Source organism: Triticum aestivum, chromosome 7B, assembly GCF_018294505.1.
Source record: "Triticum aestivum cultivar Chinese Spring chromosome 7B, IWGSC CS RefSeq v2.1, whole genome shotgun sequence".
Taxonomy (NCBI): Eukaryota; Viridiplantae; Streptophyta; class Magnoliopsida; order Poales; family Poaceae; genus Triticum; species Triticum aestivum.
The window spans coordinates 656,525,218-656,546,892 of NC_057813.1; the positions used below are offsets into that span (position 1 = coordinate 656,525,218).

The 21,675-nt window shown below is 48.0% G+C and overlaps 1 protein-coding gene across 1 annotated transcript; it reads right to left on the reverse strand.

Annotated features, from left to right (window-relative positions):
* Nucleotides 1-5,406: 5,406 nt before the first annotated feature.
* On the reverse strand, nt 5,407-6,132 carry LOC123160593 (cortical cell-delineating protein-like). Its single transcript, XM_044578396.1, has one exon. The coding sequence runs from the start codon at nt 6,085-6,087 to the stop codon at nt 5,689-5,691; it is 399 nt and encodes a 132-aa protein (XP_044434331.1). The 5' UTR covers nt 6,088-6,132; the 3' UTR covers nt 5,407-5,688.
* Nucleotides 6,133-21,675: the final 15,543 nt, after the last annotated feature.

Consider the following 21,675-nt stretch of genomic DNA (forward strand, 5'->3'; position numbering starts at 1 on the left):
TGGTTACGGCGCAATAAGGAAAGGACACAAGCGAAGAAAAAGTGAAGACTTTCTCCACAACTATTATGATGATACCATGCCAACTTTCAACCTTTTTGTAGTTCATTTGAAATGCATGTTGTAACAGACAAGTTTCCGTATGAAATCCTGATACTTCGAAAGAGATTGTCCGTTTTGTACACGAAGTGCATCCAGTTTTTACCGTAACCCTCTCAACTTTCTTGCATATGCTATGTGGATGAAATGATGATACCATGCCAAAATAAAAGAGAGGCGCAATGCTCACCTGCACGTTGCTTAGCTTCAGGCCAACATGCAGGTGAGCACTGCGCTTCTCCCTTCATCGTCTCTACACTCAGGGCTTATAAACCGCTGCGAGTGCCTCTCGCTTGGCGAGGTGGGACTAAAAAACAGCTGCAGAAAGAATCAACTAAAAAACTTTTTTACCGGTTCTTGCCACGAACCGGTACTAAAAGGTGCTCGTGGGGCCCCAGCCTTAAAACCTGTACCAAATAAAATACCTTTGTAACAGCCTTAGAACTGGTACTAAAGGAATCAACTAATAAGCTTTTATAAACCCCTAGTATTATTGAAACTAAAATTATATAGAATTTTGTTACAAACTCTAATAGCAAAAAGAATTATCATAAAAATAAATAAATAAGTAATTAGAATTTTGTTCAAAACATTAAAAGCAAAAAGAATTATCATAAAAGAAAATAAATAAGTAATTAGAATTTTGTTACAAACTTTAATAGCAAAAAGAGTTATCGTAAAAGAAAATAAGTAAGTAATTAGAAACAAAAAAGAAAGCAAAAAAACTGAGAAAAAATTAAAAAAAAGTGCCACCTACAGGGCCATCACGGCCTGCATATGACTAGAAACCCATTACTAGGGCCAGGATGCAGGCCCGCAGTAGGCCCAATAGGCCTACAAACACCGAGAGTGATTTTAGGCCCGTAAGCCTACAGTAGAGAGGAGCTCAAAGTGGTAGGTTTGACAAGACTTATAAACCACTCTGAGCCCCTCTCGGCTAGCGAGGTGGGACTAAACATAGCACCGCACCGTGCCAGCACCCGACCTTTGGTCCCGGTTGGTGCCACCAACTAGGACTAAAGGGGTGCATTGGTACCGGTTGGTGGCACCAACCGGGACCAATGCCTCTCTTTTGTCCCGGTTTGTGGCACCAACCGGGACCAAAGGTATCTGTTTCCCGCCCTTTGGGCTGCTGAAAAGAGGCATTTGGTCCCGGTTGGTGCCACCAACCGGGATTAAAGGGGTGCATTGGTCCCGGTTGGTGCCATGAACCGGGACCAATGCTCTGCCTATATAAGCAGCACTCACGAAAATTTGGTTCAGTTCGTTCTTCCCCGCCGTCCGACGCCGCCAGGTTGCCCGTCCGTCTCCGCCTCGCCATCGCCGTCGTCGCCCCGTGCCGTCCCGCGCCGCCCCGATGCCGTCCCGCGCCGCCCCCCGCCGCCAGGCTGCCCGTCCGTCTCCGCCTCGCCGTCGCCGTCATCGCCCCGCGCCGTCCCGTGCCGCCCCAACGCCGCCCCGCGCCGCCCCCCGCCCCGCGCCCCGTGCCCCGCGACGCCGCCGGCCCCTGCCCGTCGCCGCCCCGCCCCGGCCCGCGCCGCACTTCACCGTCGACCATCGCCGCGCCGCCCCGCCCCACACCGCATCTCGCCGTTGCCGTCGCCGTCGCCATCGCCGTCCCTGACACCGTCGCCGTGAGCAAATTTTTTGCTATTTTAATTTGATGTTAGTAGTAGTTAATTTAGATGTGTAGTATAATTTAGATGTGTGTAGTTAATTGAGTTAGATTTTGTTAGATTTTTTTTAGATTTTTTTGTTAGATTTTTTTGTAGTTCATAGATTTTTTTTGTTAGATGTGTAGTTCATAGGTTTTTCTGTTAGATTTTTTTTCATATTGTGTAATTAATTTGTTCATATTGTGTTCGATTTTTTTTCTGTTAATAGATTTTTTTGGTGATATTATTGTTGAATATGCATGTTTGTATGTTCATATATATGCAAAGATCGAATATGTCAAATTTTTATGATTTTTTTCTGTTCATAGAATTTTTATGATTTTTTCTGTTGTAATTTTGTTCATAGAATTTTAATAATTTTTTGTTTATAGTATTTTATTTGTCAATTTATGTATATGTTCATATTGTCTATGTATAGCAATATTGTGCATGATCAAAGTCATTTATGAATATGTTCATATTTAGAATAGAGGAAAAAGGAAAAAATAAGAAGAGAAAGTGTTTAATATAATTAGTTAGAAAAATAATAGAACTATAGTTAAACTAGTTTATTTTTAGTAAGTACTACTTTATTTTATTTATAGTAAGTGCTTCATATATAGTTGAACTAGCTAGTTGATTTAATAAACTACTTTATTTTACTATATATAGAAGTAGTTTGTTTTTAATAAGTACTACTTTATTTATTTATATTAAGTGCTTAGTAGTTGAACTAGTTGATTTAATTAATAAAACTACTTTATTTAACTATATATAGAAGTAGTTCCCGCATCGACGTCGACGATGCCTATCCCGCATCCTCGTCGTCGTCGACTCGGCGGTGGAGGCCTGCTTGATCAGGGCCATGTTCGGGACTGGGCTCCGCCGGGCTGGTATTGGGAGGTGCTACCTTCCGGGGGACGTAGGTTGGTGAGGAGGCAGCCCGTTGTTGACCCGATCCTTGTTTCGTGGCAGTTGCGTGGGCGAGTGACGGTGCCGAGGCTTCCGGACACCGCGGAGGTGGTACGTCACCGTGTCAGCGAGGAGGACGAGCACGTCCGTCGCTACATGGTTGCATTGGAGGGCAGGTTCGACAATACCTGGCAGGTTCTTCAGGGATCTCACTGGAGCTATGATCCTATGATGGTTCCTTATCTTTGGGTGTCCACCGCCCGCGACGATACCCGTCGAGCGCTACGGTTCTAGCTGTATTAGCGATGCTATATGTATGATAGTATTCGAGGAGTATTAGTGATAATATCCGATGATGTACGGACACAAGAGATGATGTAGTTTTGGTTATAATTGAATGCATGCTAATTTGAATACTACTTTATTTTACGATTTGGTTTTGCTTATTGAATGCTCATATTGGAAAAGTACTCCTACTTTGAATGCTAAAATTGAAGAGCACTCTATGCAGAAATGTAGGAGCCCCCTCCATCATCCATGCCGTCGTGGGGGTAGCTTCTCCTTCATTCCCGTGTGCTAGACAATTTGGTGTAATAATGCACTCGGAAATGGAAGGAGGAGCTACGTACCATCACCGATAGTCAACCCGTGATTAATAATAATGATCTAATTTAGGTTTTTTAGTACATATATTTAATTGTACAAGTTTAATATTTGAATTATGAACATAGGCCGGAAATGTCGTACTCGGACGACGAAAACCGCCCGGGGGAGTGCGACTGGTGCTACGACGACCGAGGTATGTGCGACAGGTTCATTGAGCTGGACGAAGATCGGCGCTTCAGCATTAAGCTCGAGGAGACCTTCGATGTTCATACGGTATGCAACGACGACAATAGTTTTTTTCGTAATTAAGCACGACTTCAACTATTTTAACGTGTATTTTTCATCTTTTCCAATTCGACTAGCTTATCCCATGCTATGCAAGACGCTATGTCTTGGAGAGGATGGGTTTTGAAGACCATGAAAGTATGGAAACCAAAAAAATTCTCCTAAGGACCCATCATGGTGTGGATTTTAAAGTAAAGTTGTACAATGCTGAGAGTGTAACCCATTTTGGTTGCAAAAATTGGAAAGCACTTTGCAAGATGTATGGTTTTGATGAGGGTATGCTTGTCACCATGGATCTTGGTGATCCTACAATCGAGCAAGACAATATGGACATTTGGGTCCTTGTGGATACACCTCCAATTCTTCCCCCATGTGAGCTTAACATAGTTATTAAGTAATTTATATTGTTTATTTCAAAATAGTTGACAGCTTATTTCCATTGACAGCTTATTTTCATTCTTCAAAGAATGTGCGGAAGATGGTAGACAAAACCCACTACACCGATGGCTCCGAATTAACTTATAAGGAGAAAAATCATCTGATCGCATTTTGTACTGATCTTGAGAATTACAATGTCTACAATCGAACTCCTCAACATTATGGTCAATACGTGCCACTAGTGCACGTGTTGAACTACGGTAACTACCATGGAGATACCCTGGTAAGATTTTTTACTATTATGACATCCGTGCATTTTTTTGCATACTTCTAAAACTAGTACATCATTGCTAACTACGAAGTTAGTACTATATTTTTCAACAGATAATCCCGAATGATTGTGTGCCTCATTTAATGTATACACACGGTCGCCTTGATGTTTTGAACATACAACCAGGTCGTCCTACGAATCTCAACTGTCCATACCGGGTTTCTAAAAGAAGTGGAGACATGACAATCAAAGAATGGAAAAAATGTATGGACAGTCGCAAGGAGCTTCTTGGAAGAAAAAGGAAGCGAAGCGCAAGAATTGGAGACAGGATGATCTCCATTCTTCATAATGGAGAGTCAGGGTCTATATTATTTTATGCTATTTTATCTTAATTAAGTGTGTTTAGGTCTACCTGATACTGATGATGTGCTAAGAACAATTATGTAGGGTTGGGTTCGATGACTATGAGTATGATGATTGTATGACTTATTATTAATAACGAGTAGAAGTTGTATAATGATGCATGATTAGTAGGACTTGTTATTATATATGATGATGTATGATGCGAGCATGAAAAGTTATTTTATATCAGCGGGTGAAATGAACATAGCAGTAGCGTTGGTAAACCAAGTACGAAGATAAGAGAGGACACTTTTCTCTATTAGCTAGCTAATAACAACCTAAATTAACCCCCAAAACCCCTAAACCAGCCATTTAAAAAAAACCCTCAGCTACAGCCAGCTTCTGACGCGTGGATGCCTTTTGGTCCCGGTTTATGTCACCAACCGGGACCAAAGGCCCCCCTGCCTGGGCTGCCCGCAGCGGCCACGTGAATGCCCATCTGTCCCGGTTCGTGTAAGAACCGGGACTAAAGGGGGGAGGCATTAGTAACGACCTATTAGTCTCGGTTCAAGAACCGGGACTAAAGGCCCTTACGAATCGGGACAAATGCCCTGTTTTCTACTAATGTCAATGTAACTTCTACTTTTATCAAAGATTTCGGTTGTCCCTGTTTTTTCATCTTATATAATCTGATTACAGATAATTTTAGGCAAAAAATAAAGAAAGAAGATTTAGCTAATGCATTCGAAAAGATATGGATATTATCATGATTGATGCAACCATGCGTGCATGTACGATAAATATGCATTTCAAGCTTGGCATATCACGGGTCAAGTTAACCCTTTTCTTTTGCGGGTGAAGTTAACACAATTTGGACAAACCTTTTATTCCTCATACACATACAATCCTTTTACGAATACATGAATCATGCATTTAGATACCATAACGAGATACACTGATCATGTGATCAATCACAAACTTATCAAGCATGCGTGCACGAGCGAGGGAGCCCATGCAAACACCTAACATATAGTACCGGAACTGGAACATAAAAAATATACGTATGGTGCGTACGTATGAAATGCAAACTAGTTATGAATAAAAAAAATGCATGTATAATATTCATCGATGGTGTTGGATGGATCAGATGGGGCAGGTGAAGTCGGAGGGGCACTTCTTGCCGCACTGGTTGAGGAGGAGGGTCAGGTCAATGGGCACGTTGAGCTTGATGCCGAGAATGTTGGCCCTGATGGCGGTGCAGAGGCACACGGCGGCGTCGAGGTCGGCGAGCCCGCCCAGAAGCGGGCAGCACTCCTCGTTCGCTGGCACGCCGATCTTGAGCTTCAGCAGGTTCAGCACGTTGGCGCACACGCCCAGTTTCAGCGTGTTGATCGAGCAGCTGCCCCAGCCGGTCGACGGCACGGGCGGTGGGAGGATGGGCGGGGTAGGGACGACTGGTGGGCAGTAGGGTCCGCAGCCCTGGGCGGCCGCAAGGAGGACCAGGTTCAGGGCGAGGAAGAGGGCGAGCTTGGAGGACGCCATTGCTACTGATCGATCTTACTGGTCTGTGGCTATGGCTAAGCTTGGCTTTCCTAGCTTGGGATGGTTTGCTTGGGCCGTCTGAGGTCGTATTTATAGGCCGGTCGCAGCGTGCAAGTGCATGCATGTCATTATCAGTCGAGCTAATTAGTTTTGACTCTTGCCGTAGTAATTTGCAAAATTTATGTGCAACCATTATTGTACTGGCATGTTAAGTGTGTTACATCCATCATTGGAGCTTAATCTGTTCGCTAATGAACAAAAACCTGAGAGCTGGGCCATGAGGCTTTCCTTTAGTTTCCGAGAAGAGTACTCTTATATGCATGTTGTCTGCTCTGGGCATATATATATTTGATGGTTTTACAAGTGTAGCCATAATAATCTGGAGCATATATAGCATCAGACAAAGGAATATATCTGGCATGACAGCGCTACGAGCTGGCTTAACCATGATCATCAGGGTCACGGGAGACACATATAGGAGTTGTATGGTTTTGATTCCGTGTGTCTATTATATCTTTCGTACTCTGGTTTGTCATACTGGCTCGTTGGCACGGATGGACACGATACGTTCAGCTTGCTGTAATCTATCTATCTATCTATCTATCTATCCATCTATCTATCTATCTATATATCTATCTATCTATATCTATCTATCTATATACCTATACTAATTCTAGACTCTCAAGAAATTCTCATGTTAAATAGAAATTAGGAGCCATTAATCTGATGGGTCCAAATTATTACGGTCTAGTTCAATCCTAGAAATCGATGAATGAATAATTTTTTTACTAGGCTCCGGATTGATCCATAAAACGTTGCATGTAATGCTAAAGATCTGTGTTGTACCATTTAAAAAAAGGTATGTGCTATATGGGCAACAAGTCCAATATAGTTTTTTAAAAAGGCAAGTCCATTCTGGTCACGTAGCTAGGCAAAATACAATTTCCAATTCCTGCCTTGCTGTAACTAGCTTGATTGGATATGGTATACAAATAGAACTCCTAATATCTCGCCCTCTCCCGAGGATTCTCTGCCGCTCCACGCCAGCAAGGCTGATGTCTTCTGCTTCACGCTATTTTTTCTCATAAGACCGCCGTTCGTAAAGAGAAATGGTGGATCATCTAAAGAAAAAGCCCTAGCAAGTCAGCCGAGGCCTAGCGAGCTTGCCGAGGGCTAGCGAGCTTGCCGGCTTTGTCGTCCTCATGCCGCCATCATGCGTGTCAATGGGCGCCATCTACTGTGGCTTCTAGTCCAAGTCATCACAAATCAATCTATTCAAAGGGCGATGAGGGCGGGGGCAGGGGCGACAAGAGCGGCGACCACGGGCGCGCCGACGTCATCAGCTGGGGATCGAAGGTGGGTCGGCAACCGGTTCTGGGCTTTGGCAGACTCCGATGAGGATGATGTGGACGAGGATGGGGATGGGAGCCCGGCGGCCTCCCCGTCGCCGCCGACCCCATCTGATCTGTTCTGCGAGTTTTTCCATTCCGGCTACGACGAAGATGAAGTGGCAAGGACGGTCAACTAAGTCTTGCCCCCCGACGATCCGGCCAGATTTGGACTTCATGCGGGAGAGAAGGAGATGATACGTCGCACCGTTCATCGGAGAACGGCGACTACGACGATCAGGCCATGGAAGGGCCCCCTGCCTAAGGTAAGTCTCCCAAACTTAATGCTTTTCAATAGGATTCGTCCGGATTCGTGGATTACTGTTACAAGAAGGAAGAAAGCGCGCCGGGCAGTGCCTCGATCGGCGTGGTGGTGACCGCGGCTGCCACGCCGGCGAACCCGGCGATCCAGATCGCGGCGGCTCGTCGGGCGCGTTTGAATTCGCTCCTGGGCTGCAGTGGGCCGGTTATGTCTGAAACTTCACTGAAATTTGTTGGGCCGGGGACAGCTGGGTATGAGGCCCAGGCTAGTCCAGTTTCTATCGATATTGAACGTGTCGTCGCATGCAATAGGTCGATCGATCTATCGACTTCGCGTTCGTCCTCGCTGCGCGCTAGTGTTCATCGGCGAGGGAAGCCTGGCTTCCGTTCATGTGGTCTTGGCTGTGCTAAGAGAATTCCTCCCCTCGGGGCCATGACTGGCCGAGGGGCTGGTGTGCCGCCGGGGAAGAAGCCCGTTGTCTCGGCCGGGGCTGGCCGCTCCGGGGGTGCGCCGCCGCTGGCTTCTGGCAATGGTCGTGGAGCAGCGCCGCCGCTGGCTTCTGGCACTGGTCGTGGAGCAGCGGTACTGCCCTAGACCTCCGGTGGTCATCGGGACTGCGCAAACGGTTGCGGGGCGAGGAGGTGGTCACCCCGGGGCTCTGCCGCCGGCACAGGGCCCGGCGGCGGTGCCTGCTGTGGGTCAGGGTGGGACGGCTCATGGTCCTTGGCCGCCGGCGCAAGGCCCGGCTGTGGTTGCCGCTGCGGGGCGGGGTGGTGCGCATGGTCCGAGGCCGCCTCAGCCTGGGAACCAGGTCGTGACGCCCAGTCATTAGCCTTGGGCGGCTCCGCCGCCTCACTATGTCGCGATGCCATGACAGAAACGGCCTGGGCCGATGCAGAGGCATGCACCACCGCCTCAAAACGTGGGTGCTGGAGGTGCTTCTGGACCGCCTCGAGGACAATGGGGTGACGATGGTTTCAATGCGTATGGTGATGGCCAACATCGTGGTTCGTCATCGATGGGTGGTGGCCGCGGATATGCTTGGCAGAGTGATGGTACAGCGGAGAGACCTTTTCTCGGTCCTCCGGGTGGTTTTGTTGAGGGGGCGTCTGGCCCTGACTATCGGCAGCGGGGTGGATATAGTGGTCATCATGGTGGTCGTTCCGTCACCGGCAGCTTCCTCCACCTGTTGTCGTCGAGCAGACGGCCGCCGCCGGGGCTGCCGAGGCGCCAGAACTGTCCGGTCAGGCTATGGATGTGGTGACGGCGCTCGCCAATGCTAAGATACCTGGGACTGAGACCACAACGTCGGCCTCGGTGGAGGTGGCAGACAGGGCTGACTTGGACAGATCGTCCAAGTGGGCGCGCAAGAAGGAGAAAATGTTGTGCTATCGTTGTGGAGAAAAGGGTCACTTTATTGCTGAATGCGTGGCCGAACTTTGTTATACTTGTGGCAAGCCGGCACATGATACGGAGGAATGCCCAATTTTGTGTGATCAGATGTCGTCTCTTACTATGTATGGAGTGTACTGTGCTGAGCTGACGTTCTTTGAGTCTCCTAGTGCGAGGGAGGTACCAAAGAGACCCAGAGTATGACCACTGGGGTGGTGAAAGTTACCAAAGGAGATGTCTCTGAGACTCAGATTGTGCAGAGGCATAAGGAGTTAGCTCCAGGTGACTTCCAGTGGGAGCTTGTTAGTCTCGACGCCAACATGTTTAAGGTTGATTTCCCTTCGGTTGAGGATTTGCAGAGACTTCTGAGTTTTGGGTTGTGCAGAGTACCTGGCACTGAATGTATCCTGGAGTTCCACGAGTGGAAGAAGGTCGTGCCTCAGGGCAAGCCTCTTACTCAGGTATGGTTACGTTTTTTCGGGGCTCCCTCGAAGCCGATGTAGGATGCTAGGGTCGTGGCTAGCTTGGGCATTATGGTGGGGAAAACTGAGAGAGTGGATATGGCTTTTACCCGAGCTCACGGGGTAGCTCGACTGCAGGTGAGTGTTCTGGATATTGAGTCCATGCCTGATGTGGTCAAGTGGACATATAGGGGCCAGATTTACAACCTCGAGATTGATTTTGAGGATGTTGATCTGTTCGCTGAGGATATCAATGGGACTGATGTAGACATGCACGAGGGAGATGACAGCTCGGGTGCTAAGGAGGCACCAGGCGATGATGCTGGACGAGAATTGTCCAACGGATCGGGGTCCGTTTCTCAGACACCTGGGGATGGGACGGCACCACCCTCTTCGGTGCCAATGACTTCTCTGAGATTTGGGTCATTTGAGCCTGCTTCGGCGCCTCCCAGACTCTGAAGTGACCGGATGGAGTCCGACGATGTGTTTGAGCGCATGTTACCTACCCTGGATTTTGAGGATGCTGATAGTCCCGTTCTCGGGGGCTTGACGACCTCGGTCAAGGGAGGGGGGAGGAGCTTGGGCAGGTGGCCACTCTTTCTCCTGCTCCACCCGTTGTCTCACCTCAGGACACGGTACCTGGTTTGGAGGTTGTACCTAGGGGAGGGGGTCCGGGCCACGTGGCCTCGGCGCCTTCCATTACTAGGGAAAACCCTATACACAGAATCTTAGCAGCAACGCGGCTCAAAAAGGAGCGCTGCTGCTAATTAGCAGTAGCGCGGGTGTGGAAAACCCGCTATTGACAAGTGTTTAGCAGTAGCGCGCTCTGTGTAACACGCGCTGCTACAAATATCGACCGACAGTGCCCCCTCACCTCCATTTAGTAGCAGCGCGGTATCGCTAGCCGCGCTACTGCTAAAGTTGTAGTAGTAGCGTGGTTTTTCTGAGGCCGCTGCTACTAATTTTCAAATTGGACACACTTTTTGTCCCGGTTAGCAGTAGCGCTTCTGACGAAAGCGCGCTGCTGCTACTTCCTTATCAGCAGCTTGTTTTTCGTCCCGCGCTACTGCTAATCCGCACCAAGCCACCACCTTTTCCCCACCGCCCCCTCCTCCCTTCTCTCTTCCCTTTCCCCTACCTCCCACATGCTCCCACTCTCACTCTTCTTCTTCCTCAATACTTCTCCCCCATTACTCTCTCTCTTCTATCTACCTTTCTCTCTCTTCATTACTCCTACCTAACTACACCACCTCCATTAATGCATCTCCTTTCTCTTTTTCCTTCCCCTCCACTAGTTGAAGTTGTCTCCTCCCAAATTAGGTAGCTAGGTAGATGTAGGATTTAGTTAAGTGACCTATTTGCCCCCTAACTAGACCTATGTTTGTCAAGAAGAGCTTTGTGCACTTTTGATCTCCCTACAACATCATCTCCACCGTGTGCTCGATCTCGAGATAGGTGATGAAAATTTCATGCTTTTGCAAAATGGAAATATGTTTATGTGTGTGTGATATGTTTGTGGAAATTGTGTGTGTGGCATGAGTTGACGCCAAATTGTGCTTTTGAGTTGCCTATGTTTTTGCCGAAATGTCGATTTATTTCCGTTTCGGCGAATTCCGGGCAAACTCTAGATCCATATATGTCCTATTTTTAGGGAAGGTCATGCCGAATTTTTGTATGACTTTGATGCATGCACGCATTTTTATAATCAATTTGTTTATTATTACCGTGCAGAGTTGACGATGGTCAGTGGAACGATGGTGGACAGGTGGTTGCGGTCGGCGGTGCAGGACATGAAAGAAAAAACCGGACAGAGGTTTTATGTCCGTGTCGAAAATGCAAAGGAATAGTTTGGCTCGACCCCTATGACGATGGTCGTGTCGAAGCGCACCTGCTCATGACTGGTTTCATGGATGGCTATACTCGGTGGATAACTGAAGATGAGGATGACGATGTTGAGGATGCCGACGGGGCAGGCAATGATGACACGGGGCAAGACGAAGAGATGATCGATAATGGCGGCGGGGAAGAGGCCGGACATGGCGGCGGAGAAGGGGCCGGACATGGCGGAGGAGAAGGGGCCGGACATGGCGGCGGAGAGAACGACACGGACTCCATGCAGCAGAGTTCGTCGGTACTAAGTTCAATCGTGCGGGACCCTCATGTTCAAGCATTGCTTCGCAAGGAGACGAGTACTGAGAGAGCTGCTTCTAGAGAGGAGGCTAAGCTGGAGCAACTGGTGGTAGACTCGAACACTCCATTGTATGATGGTTGCAATCCTGAGGTGACCCGCTTGAGTTTCACGCTCCAACTCCTGAAGACGAAGGCTAAAAACAAATGGACCGACACTAGCCTCGATGAGCATCTCAAGTACCTAAAGGATGTTCTTCCCGCGGGTAATCTATGTCCTACTAGTGTTGATGAGGCCAAGAAGATCGTGTGCCCTCTTGATCTGCCACACGTTAGATACCATGCATGCATCAACGATTGCATAATTTATCGGAAGGAGCACGCGGAAAAAACAAGCTGTCCGGTGTGCAATGCTTCTCGATACAAGAAGGCCGGGAAGAAATGTCCCCAGAAAGTTGTATGGTACTTACCGATCACTCCCCGTCTCCAGAGGTATTTTGTAGATCCCAAGGAAGCAAAGCTAATGCGTTGGCACGCGGAGAGGAAAAAGCCCGACGATGGAGATGATCCGAAGCTGAGACACGTGAAGGATGGAAGCCAATGGAGAGCGTTGAACAGCTTCTATCGGTATTTTGAATGTGATGCAAGGAACATCATGCTCGGCGCGTGTACCGATGGCATGAATCCGTTTGGCAACCAGAACACCAACCATAGCACATGGCCCGTGTTTGTATGGATGTACAACCTCCCCCCTGGTTGTGCATGAAATCGAAGTACATTCACATGAGCATGCTTATTCAAGGGCCGAAACAACCAGGAAATAATATTAATTTGTATCTGGGGCTACTTCAAGAGGAGTTAGACACGTTATGGAAAACACCGGCCAAGACATGGGATGCCAGCAAAGGCGAGTATTTCAACATGAGAGCCACGCTGATCACGACAGTGCAGGACTATCTCGATTACAGATATGTGGCAGGCCAGGTGTGCCATGGATATTGCGGATGCACGCGGTGCATGGATGATACGACGTCTCAGCAGCTAACGTCAAGGAAAGATGGCGGGTCTGGGAAAATCGTGTACATGGGGCATCCGAGATGGCTTGAACAAGACGACCCATGGAGAAACCGTGGAGATCTATTCAATGGTCACGCTGAGCATCAGGACCTCCACGTAAGCGGAGCAGTGCCGAAATTGATGAGCTGTTGAAAAACTGGAAGGAGTGCCCCGCGCCAGGAAAGACGATGAGAAAGGCGCCGGACCCGCTGCTGAAGGTATGGAAGACGAGGTCTGTGTTCTGGGACTTGGAGTACTGGCACAAACTCGATACACCTCATTGCCTTGATCAAATGCATATCTGTAAGAATGTCCTTGAGAGCTTGCTCGCAACACTGATGAACATGCCGGATAAGACCAAGGATGGGCCGAAGGCAAGAAAAGACTTGCAAGATTTGAAAATCAGGGAAGATCTGCACATGCCGCCCCGTAAAATGTCAGACGAGACAAAGACGGAGACAGAGGCACGGGAGAAGAAGGGCAAGAAAATAAAGATAGAGGATTATTGCCCCCCTTCTTGCTTCACCTTAAGTCAGGCTGAGATCAATGCCTTCTTTAAGTGCCTTACCGGAGTCAAAGTTAGTTCCGGTTACTGTGGCAAGATAAGCAGATATCTAGACATGAACAAGAAAAGGTTTAGCGGGATGAAGTCTCATGACTGTCATGTGATGATGACGCAGATACTACCTGTTGCCCTTAGAGGGATAGTGGACAAGCACGTCCGTGACACGCTTATTGGTCTCTGCAACTTTTTCGACGTCATCTCTCGAAAGTCGATCAGTGTGAAGTAGCTCCGAAGGCTATAGGAAGAGATCATTGTGATACTGAATGAGCTTGAGATGTACTTCTCGCCCGCGTTCTTTGCGTGATGGTGCATCTGTGTGTCCATATTGTGGATGACATAATAGACCAGGGCCGTCATTCCTGCACAACATGATGCCGTTTGAGAGGATGAATGGGATCATCAAAGGATTCGTTCGTAACATGTCCCGTCCGGATGGAAGCATCGTCTAGGGCTATTTGACAAAAGAGTGCATCTCTTTCTGTGAGAATTTTCTATATGGCGCAGACCAGCCGCCTGGTGTTAGTATTGGTTTGCCCGTTAACAAGCACGATGGGAGGCTCGAAGGAGATGGTCACTGCAACGGTCGCAGGGAACTGCACGTGGCATACTCAGATCGACGCAGCGACTTTGACAGAGCAAACTTGGTAGTGCTACAACACCTAGACGAGGTAGATCCTTTCGTGGCACTGCACAAAGAAATTATCGCAAAGAAGTATCGTGACCGGGGGGTATGCAGGACGAACACCGAAGTTACTAGAGAGCACAACTCCACTTTCCTGCATTGGTTCAAAGAGCATATTATTGCTAATCCCCCGGAGGAGGGCTCTAAGGACGGATTGCTCATATACGCCTTAGCACATGGCCCCTCGCCCAACCTCGTAACCTATCAGGCATATGATATCAACGGATACACGTTCTACACAGAGGCCAAAGATATGGACAGTGATGATCAGAACTCAGGGGTGACGATGGAATGCATGACCGGCAGCGACAACGGCGCAACTGAATGATTTTATGGAAGGGTCGAGGAGATCTGGGAGCTTGACTACTCTGGACTGCACAACACGACGATGTTCCGTGTCAGATGGGCAAAGAATGTCGAAAGAGAAAACCGGATTTTCACTACCATGAGTATACCCGACGCCAAGAGCGCTACCGTGAATGCTATCGCAAAAAACGAGCCATGGGTACACGCTAAGCACGTGACACAATGCTTCTTCATAACCGACCCATGCAATCCCAGTCGTGTTGTCTTGAGGAGAGGCAAAAGGAACATCATTGGAATGGATGGAGTCGCCAACAAGGAAGACTATGATCAGTACGGCAACCCAATGAGGAAACATGACGATGATGATGAAGTATATGTCAAAAGAAGAATCAATACTACATTACCTAAGAAACATCGTACTCCATGGAAAAGGCAAAGTCACAATGAGGGGCTCAATTATTCTTCGACGAACAAGAAGAGAAAGAAGCTGACTCAAAAATGAAAACGTCAGCGCTATGGAACCGTATGTTATTGGTCAAACGATGTAATATATATATATATATATATATATATATATATATATGTTCCTATTTTGTATACACACTTAGACATTATTATTCATGGGTCCAATGATGTAATATATATGTTCCTATTTTGCATACATATTTAACCGTCAGATGATGCAATATATATCACCCTCCCTTCGTTCACTGCTCTCTGGAAATAAAAGTGGGAGAAAATAAAGGAAAAGAAAAAGGAAAACTGGAAGGTAGTAGTAGCGCGTTTCGTATAAACTGCTACAGCTATTGAAGGTAGTAGCAGTGCTTTTCGTACAAATCGCCGCAGCTACTGAAGGTAGTAGGAGCGCATTTTGGCCAAACGCGTTGCTGCTACGTCCACTTAACCCAAAATTCTCACTATCCCTGCTTCATCCCGCCTTTTCCCCCCAAATCCCCACTCTCTCTTCCCCCGTCGCTCGCCCCCGACCCCGGCGCCGGCGCTCGCCCCCGACCCGGCCCTCGCCCCCGACCCCGACCCCGGCGCCGGCGCTCGCTCCCGACCCAGACGCTCGCCCCCGACCCCGGCGCGCTCGCCCCCGACCCGTCGGCCCTCGCCTCCCTCCTCTGCTTCCTCCCCTCCCAACCTCGGCCGTCGTCGGGCCTGCCTCCTCGCCCCTGCACCCTCTGTAAACCTCCCCTTCCACTCTCTCTCTGATAGGGTTCTTCGGTTAATTTACTTAGGTTTTAGTTAGGGCAGTATGTTAATTAGGTTATCTATTTAGTTATGAATTTAGCTAGGTTTCAAAATTAGCTGAATTTATATGCAAATTTGAACTGGACATGTGATATGTGGATATGTCAAGTTTGGAAAATGATCCGAGTGGCCTATGTTACGCCGGAATGTTGATTCATTTCTGTTCCGGTGAATTTCAGGCCCTCGATATGTCCATTTTTTAGCAAAGGTCATGCCGAAATTTCCCGTGAATAAAGGCATGATTTGTGCTACATAGTTGGCATATCGAGTGCTGGCACATAGATGTCTTTTTATGTCATTTCTCATTTATTCATATTTTTAGAAATAAATGAGGACACTTAATTATAGGAAACATGTCGAACAACGAAGAAACTGGGCCTTCTGACCAAGATGCAGACGAGATGGATTATGAGGGTGAACAAGAGTACCTCGACTATTTGACTACTAAGCAAGGTTTGCAGGTCGGCCTTGATGATGGTACTGATGCCGACATCGACACCGACGGCGCCGACACCGAGACCAGTGGGGAAGGTACCGACGGGGAAGGTACCGGCGGGGAAGGTACCAGCCCCGATGCCGCTACCGAAAAGAGGAAGCATAAGAAGCAAAGGATACGAAAACCTAACAAACTAGGGATTGGACAACTTGTGATCACAAAGATGGCACTTGGCAAGTATGAGCTGTTAGAGCCAGAAGAACCTCGCAAGTGCTATGGGAACCAAGTAGGATGCATCCTACGGGAATGCACGAGCATCAACGACGATGAATTAAGGAGTAAAGAACATTTGACGCAGTTGATCCTAATGAAGTTGCACAAGAGATTCAAGTTCCCCGACCGGGATGATAACATAGAACAACCGTGGGATGATCCGAAGATGAAAAAGATTAACAATCACGCCATGGGCATGTTCAGCAATGATTTGGCCTCGTGGAAAGGGAGGGTGAAACGAGCTATTAAGGCTGATGAACCCTTGTCCAAGATTCTGGAGGAAAATCCGACACTTACGGAAGAGGAGTTCGAAAAGTTCAAGGACACTTGCACTACCGAGGCAGCCAAGGCTAAGGCTGGGAAATTCAAGAGCCTTCAGCAAAGGAACACGGGGAAGCATCACCTCGGAAGCCGTGGCTACATCGGTAAAAGGCCCATATGGGATAAGAAGGAGGCGGAACATGAAGCCGCGGGTCTCCCAGACCCCTTCGCGAAGTTCACCAACCCCGTGGAGCGTGACTTCATCAGGGCCCGCTACAAGTGGACAAGGAGAAAAAGGTTTTTACACGGACAAGATCATGAGGAAATTAATTAGACTACTGGAGAAGCAACACCGGCTTGCAGCCGAAAGCCCTACTTCTCCGATGAGGCCCAAGTGGGACACCCCTCTCTACCGGGCCTTGAACGAACTTAAGGGACTCCCTTTGGGCCAGCGGCCGCAATATGGTCGTGTGCACGGCGCTGGAGACGGCGCCACGTGGAAGGTATTTTACGACGAGGGCCCGGAGGCCAAGAAGCAGAAAAAGAAGTTTAGTCAGGCGGACATCGACGCGAAGGTGAAGCTTGCGGTCGAGAAAAAAGCAGCTGAGGACGCGAAAAAAGCAGCCGAGGACAAATATGAGTTGCTATAGCAGGCAGTCAATGCAGCTGTAACTGCCTGCAGAAATGATTTTGCTACTAACTTGGTTCTAGTTATCATCAACTGGACGAAGGAAACTCCAGACAAGACGGTACATGATTTCCCGTTGCCCAGTTTCGTCGGGAGCAACTCCATGAACAACAACACCATCGCACCATCACTTGCTCACACAACTGGGCCTCCTCTCGCAGCCGCTCCCGCTCATAGCAGCCCGTCCTCAGTCTCAGGTGTGCTAGGTGGGCCTTCATCCTTGGCTGAGCTCGACGCCGTCACGGTAATTACATGTCGCACCAACATATATATATATATATATATATATATATATATATATAATATTCCATTTTTGTTGCCTTTCGGTTGTTTTACGCCACAGACATATGTGTTTGCAGGAGAAAGAAACTCCGTGCACCATACTCTACTTGATCAAAGGCGATAAGGTGGACGTGGGAAAGGGAATGATAATGGACCGTTGGACACTTCATGGTTAGCTTGACCAGTGTGAAATCGGGGCATGAGGATTTGCCTCGTCCAGTACAGCATGTGGGAGCGGACGACGAGACCCCGCCGCGGATTGGAATCTGCAAGGGTTGGGTGCTGCTATGGCCAAAGAATCTTATTCGTCTGGAGCCGGCCGAGAGCACACTAATAACCACACATCAACAAGCATGTGCGGAGACCACCACCCCGCCTACGCAATTACCAGCTCCTGTAGTGCCGGGTGAGAGCGGCGGATGACATGATGAAGGGGATGCAATAGTACTGGCTGATGTAATTTCTCCTGTAGAAGAGAGAATGGATGATGAGAAGGAGGTCGACCCTATGGATTACATCAATACAAACGCGTATGACTGTGACATAGATATGATGAGTCAACAATATGATGAATCGGGCTATCAGCTTGCTAATGAGGATATGGATGATATGCCCGGGCAGGGTCGTAGCAGGGATTGCAAAAAGTCTCTCTTCATGAAATCCTCACAGGACACGCCTGAAGATGCCACCTCAACACAGGCTCAACTAGCCGGGCACGAGGGTCGTACAATACTTAGCCCAGGAACACTGGGGCAGGGGTTAAGGAACGGTCTGGAAGGTGTGCCCAAGAAAAAGGAGAGGAAGAGATCGGGGAAGATAACTGCCTCCAAACAAGCCAGAGCACATAACAGCCAGACTATGCATTCTGAAGAGCGTGTACCTATGAAAGGTGCGGTCATGTTCCATCTCACGGGCGAGCTGATGCTACCGCTGAAACCGCTGGAGGCACTATCAGGTGATCTCAGGAGACTGCACGACCATGTGCTTTCGACTGAGAAAAGCCTACTAGCCTCAAAGGATCTAGGATATCCGACATACGCGGCTCGTGTGCCTGAGGGGAAGTGCTACATCGCGACACGGCCCGCGGAGGTGTTCTTCCTGTGGTTTGACCATATCTTTGAGATGTTTCTAACAAGGTGGCTCGATTTTACAATCATCCGCCTTTTTGCGCTACATATGAGCTCCGTCATGAAGAGTGAAGAAGTCTCGCAAATCTGTGTGGCGGATCCATACTACATGCACGAGTCTTTCTTGAGTCTCGGCGACTTTGAGCGTGAAACTGCTAGGGAGTACCTCCAAAACTTCATGGTATAGAATAAGGACCGGGAAATTGTCCTCGTGCCTTATCATCCAAAGTAAGTCAGTTCCGGACAACCCTTTCGTACATTTCAATCATTCCTTCTGTCTCATATGGGGAATAATTTGAGGTGTCTTTTCCCCGCAGCAATGGGCGCGCCGTCCTTATCGTTCTTTACCCGCAAGTCTCCCACGCCGTGTATTTTGAGCCTTCCAGAGACTACGAGATAAAAGACTACACCCACATAATGAATATTCTAGATGATGCTCTCCAAGGCTTCAGCTTTAGAGGTGGCCACGTGCAGATTAGGAAACAAAAGAACAAGAAGATGGGTTTCGCGCATAAAACTAACTTGTCCTGCATCCATGTCCCAAAACAAAGCAAGAAGGATGGATTCTACATTGTCCATCTCATGATTCAGTTCAACACGGATCACCAAAAGCTTCGCATAAGAAGCAGAAATGATGATCATATCCACAAGTGGCTAGAATCTCATGGAGAAGCGGATTATAAACTTAGAGATGACTTCTTTCGCATCCAAAGCGACGTTGCGACGATCATCATGAAAGAAGTCGTCGATGAGAAGGGGATGTTCCACCACGGCCCTATATCGCGAGCTGACGTCCGAACTCGCATAGGCATGCAACGTCTAGACCTCATGCCATTCAAGAAGCTAGGGTTCATCCTCGATGATATGGAAGGATGGAACTTCTAGTGATTTATGATGCCGATGATGATGATATGTGTCGGTTGAACTTGTATACTTTTTGTAGCGATGAAACTTTGTGATGTCCATGGTCCCTGCCGAACTTGCGTAACGCTACTTTGTTAGTTTGCGTACGATGACCTGCGTACCTCTAGTTAATTAATTTACGTACTGTATGTTGCATCTAGTTGCTAACCCTTTCTTTTTCGGTGTTGCTCTAGTATATTTTGTTGCATATATATGATTGTACATCCTCTTCATGAACATGCATCTCTAACAGGTACCTAGTTTCTTGATGGCAAGATGGAATTGCTATGTCATGTACAAAGGGAAGGTTCCGGGGGTGTACAACGAGTGGCATGAGTGTCAGGCGCAAGTGAATGGGTTCACGGGTGCCAGCCATAAAGGCTTCAAAAGCAGACAAGAAGGAGAAGCTAGTTACTTGAGGTTCACGCTAGCGCGAGAGAGGACTCATAACCGCCACCTCATGTACTGCATATTTCCGCTCTCACTCATAGTGATAGCTCTTCTTGCGTATACCTTTGTTTAGATGGATGACATTGTTGTAGTTGCAAGTATCGCTATTTTCGAGATGATGACAAGATACCACTTTGTGTTGGATGATGATTATGATGAGACTATTTGTAGGTATATGCTACGATTACATTTGTGGTCTCGCAGGCATTTGTATGTGTATCATGATGACATTTCTATGTGCTAAAGATTCTTCTATAAAGCCTGTTCAAATACAAAACAAATATGCCAAAAAAACAAAAAAACTACTTAAATTAGCAGTAGCGAGTGTATAAAAGTTAGCAGCAGCACCGTGATAGCAGTAGCGCATCCAGGAAAAGCGCGCTAGAGCTACTAGTAGTAGCGAGCTTCCGCTAACCGCACTGCTGCTACACTTGTGTAGCAGTAGCGCCGGTGAGCACGCGCTAGTGCTATGTGTTAGCTGTAGCGCCTTATTAGTAGCGCCGCTACCCGCGCTACTGATACACCTAAAACTTGTGCTGCTGCTAGCCTTTTCCCTAGTAGTTTTCTTCTCCTATCGTGGCAACGGAGCCGAAGTTGGCGGCTCAGCTTACAAGAGGGGGCTCGGGGCAGGTGGCCTCGACTCCCTCTTCCCTTGTGGCGCCTAGGGTGGTCGCACCACTTATGGCGCCGGCGAGTCCCTCTAGCCAGAGGGCCGGGGTGGGTGGGGAGTACGGGTAGGCTGCCCGCGCACTTCCCTCCCCTGGCACGCCTACGCTTCAGTGCCGCGGTGCACGGCTGACGTCGGTGACGCCCTAGAGTTCCCCGCAGCTGCTTTTGGCTGCTCCTGCTATTTCTTCGACGGGTGCAGCCCTGCTGGGTGTTGGGGGTGAGGCCGGAGGCCACACTCCGAGCATGGTCACTCGGTAGGAGGTTATTGCGTTTGCAGGGATTCCGGATCCAGTCTCTGCGGGGCGATGGATGAGCTGCCATCTCCAGGTTCATCCGGAGGTTGATGACATGCAGCAGCGGTGCGCCATGAGGGCGGCCAAGCTTCGTGACATTGAGGTCACTACTGGTATGTCGGTTAATACCTCTAATTCCATTCTGCATTTTTCTAATAATGAGATTATTAATCACGCAAGCCAATTAGGAGTTTCACTAGGGAGCAATGATAGTGAAATTTCAAATTCCGTTAATGATATCCTGGATTTGGAAGCGGAATGCGCTTTAGAAATGATTCGAAACTTAGCAGCGGTTAAACCCATGAATGATTCTGATATTGATGCATTGGGGGTCAGGGTGATCGATAATTTTTGTGCAGATCTTGCACCATCCCTTCCTTAGTCTGAGGAAGAGAATGACACTTTTGAGGCTGCAGTAGTTAGGTCCACAGAGCCTGGTTGTAAGGACCGGCTGGAGAATCAGAACAAACCTAAACGCAAGTGGAAGCGGAAGATTAACTCGGCTTCGGCGGTGCGTAGGAGTGCTAGGATGCGTACTACTAAATTTTTTTCATGAAGAAATATGAAAGGAATCTTTGGAATAGCAGAGGTCTGAAAGACTTGGCTAAAAGAAGGTTTCTTGCAGATGCGTTTATCGATCATAGGGTGGATTTTATTGCATTATAAGAAACTGGTAGAGATAATTTTTCGCCCCTGTTTCTCAGTACTTTATC

Excerpts from the sequence above, each read along its gene's own strand:
- LOC123160593 (XM_044578396.1), bottom strand. The coding sequence starts at position 6,087 with ATGGCGTCCTCCAAGCTCGCCCTCTTCCTCGCCCTGAACCTGGTCCTC.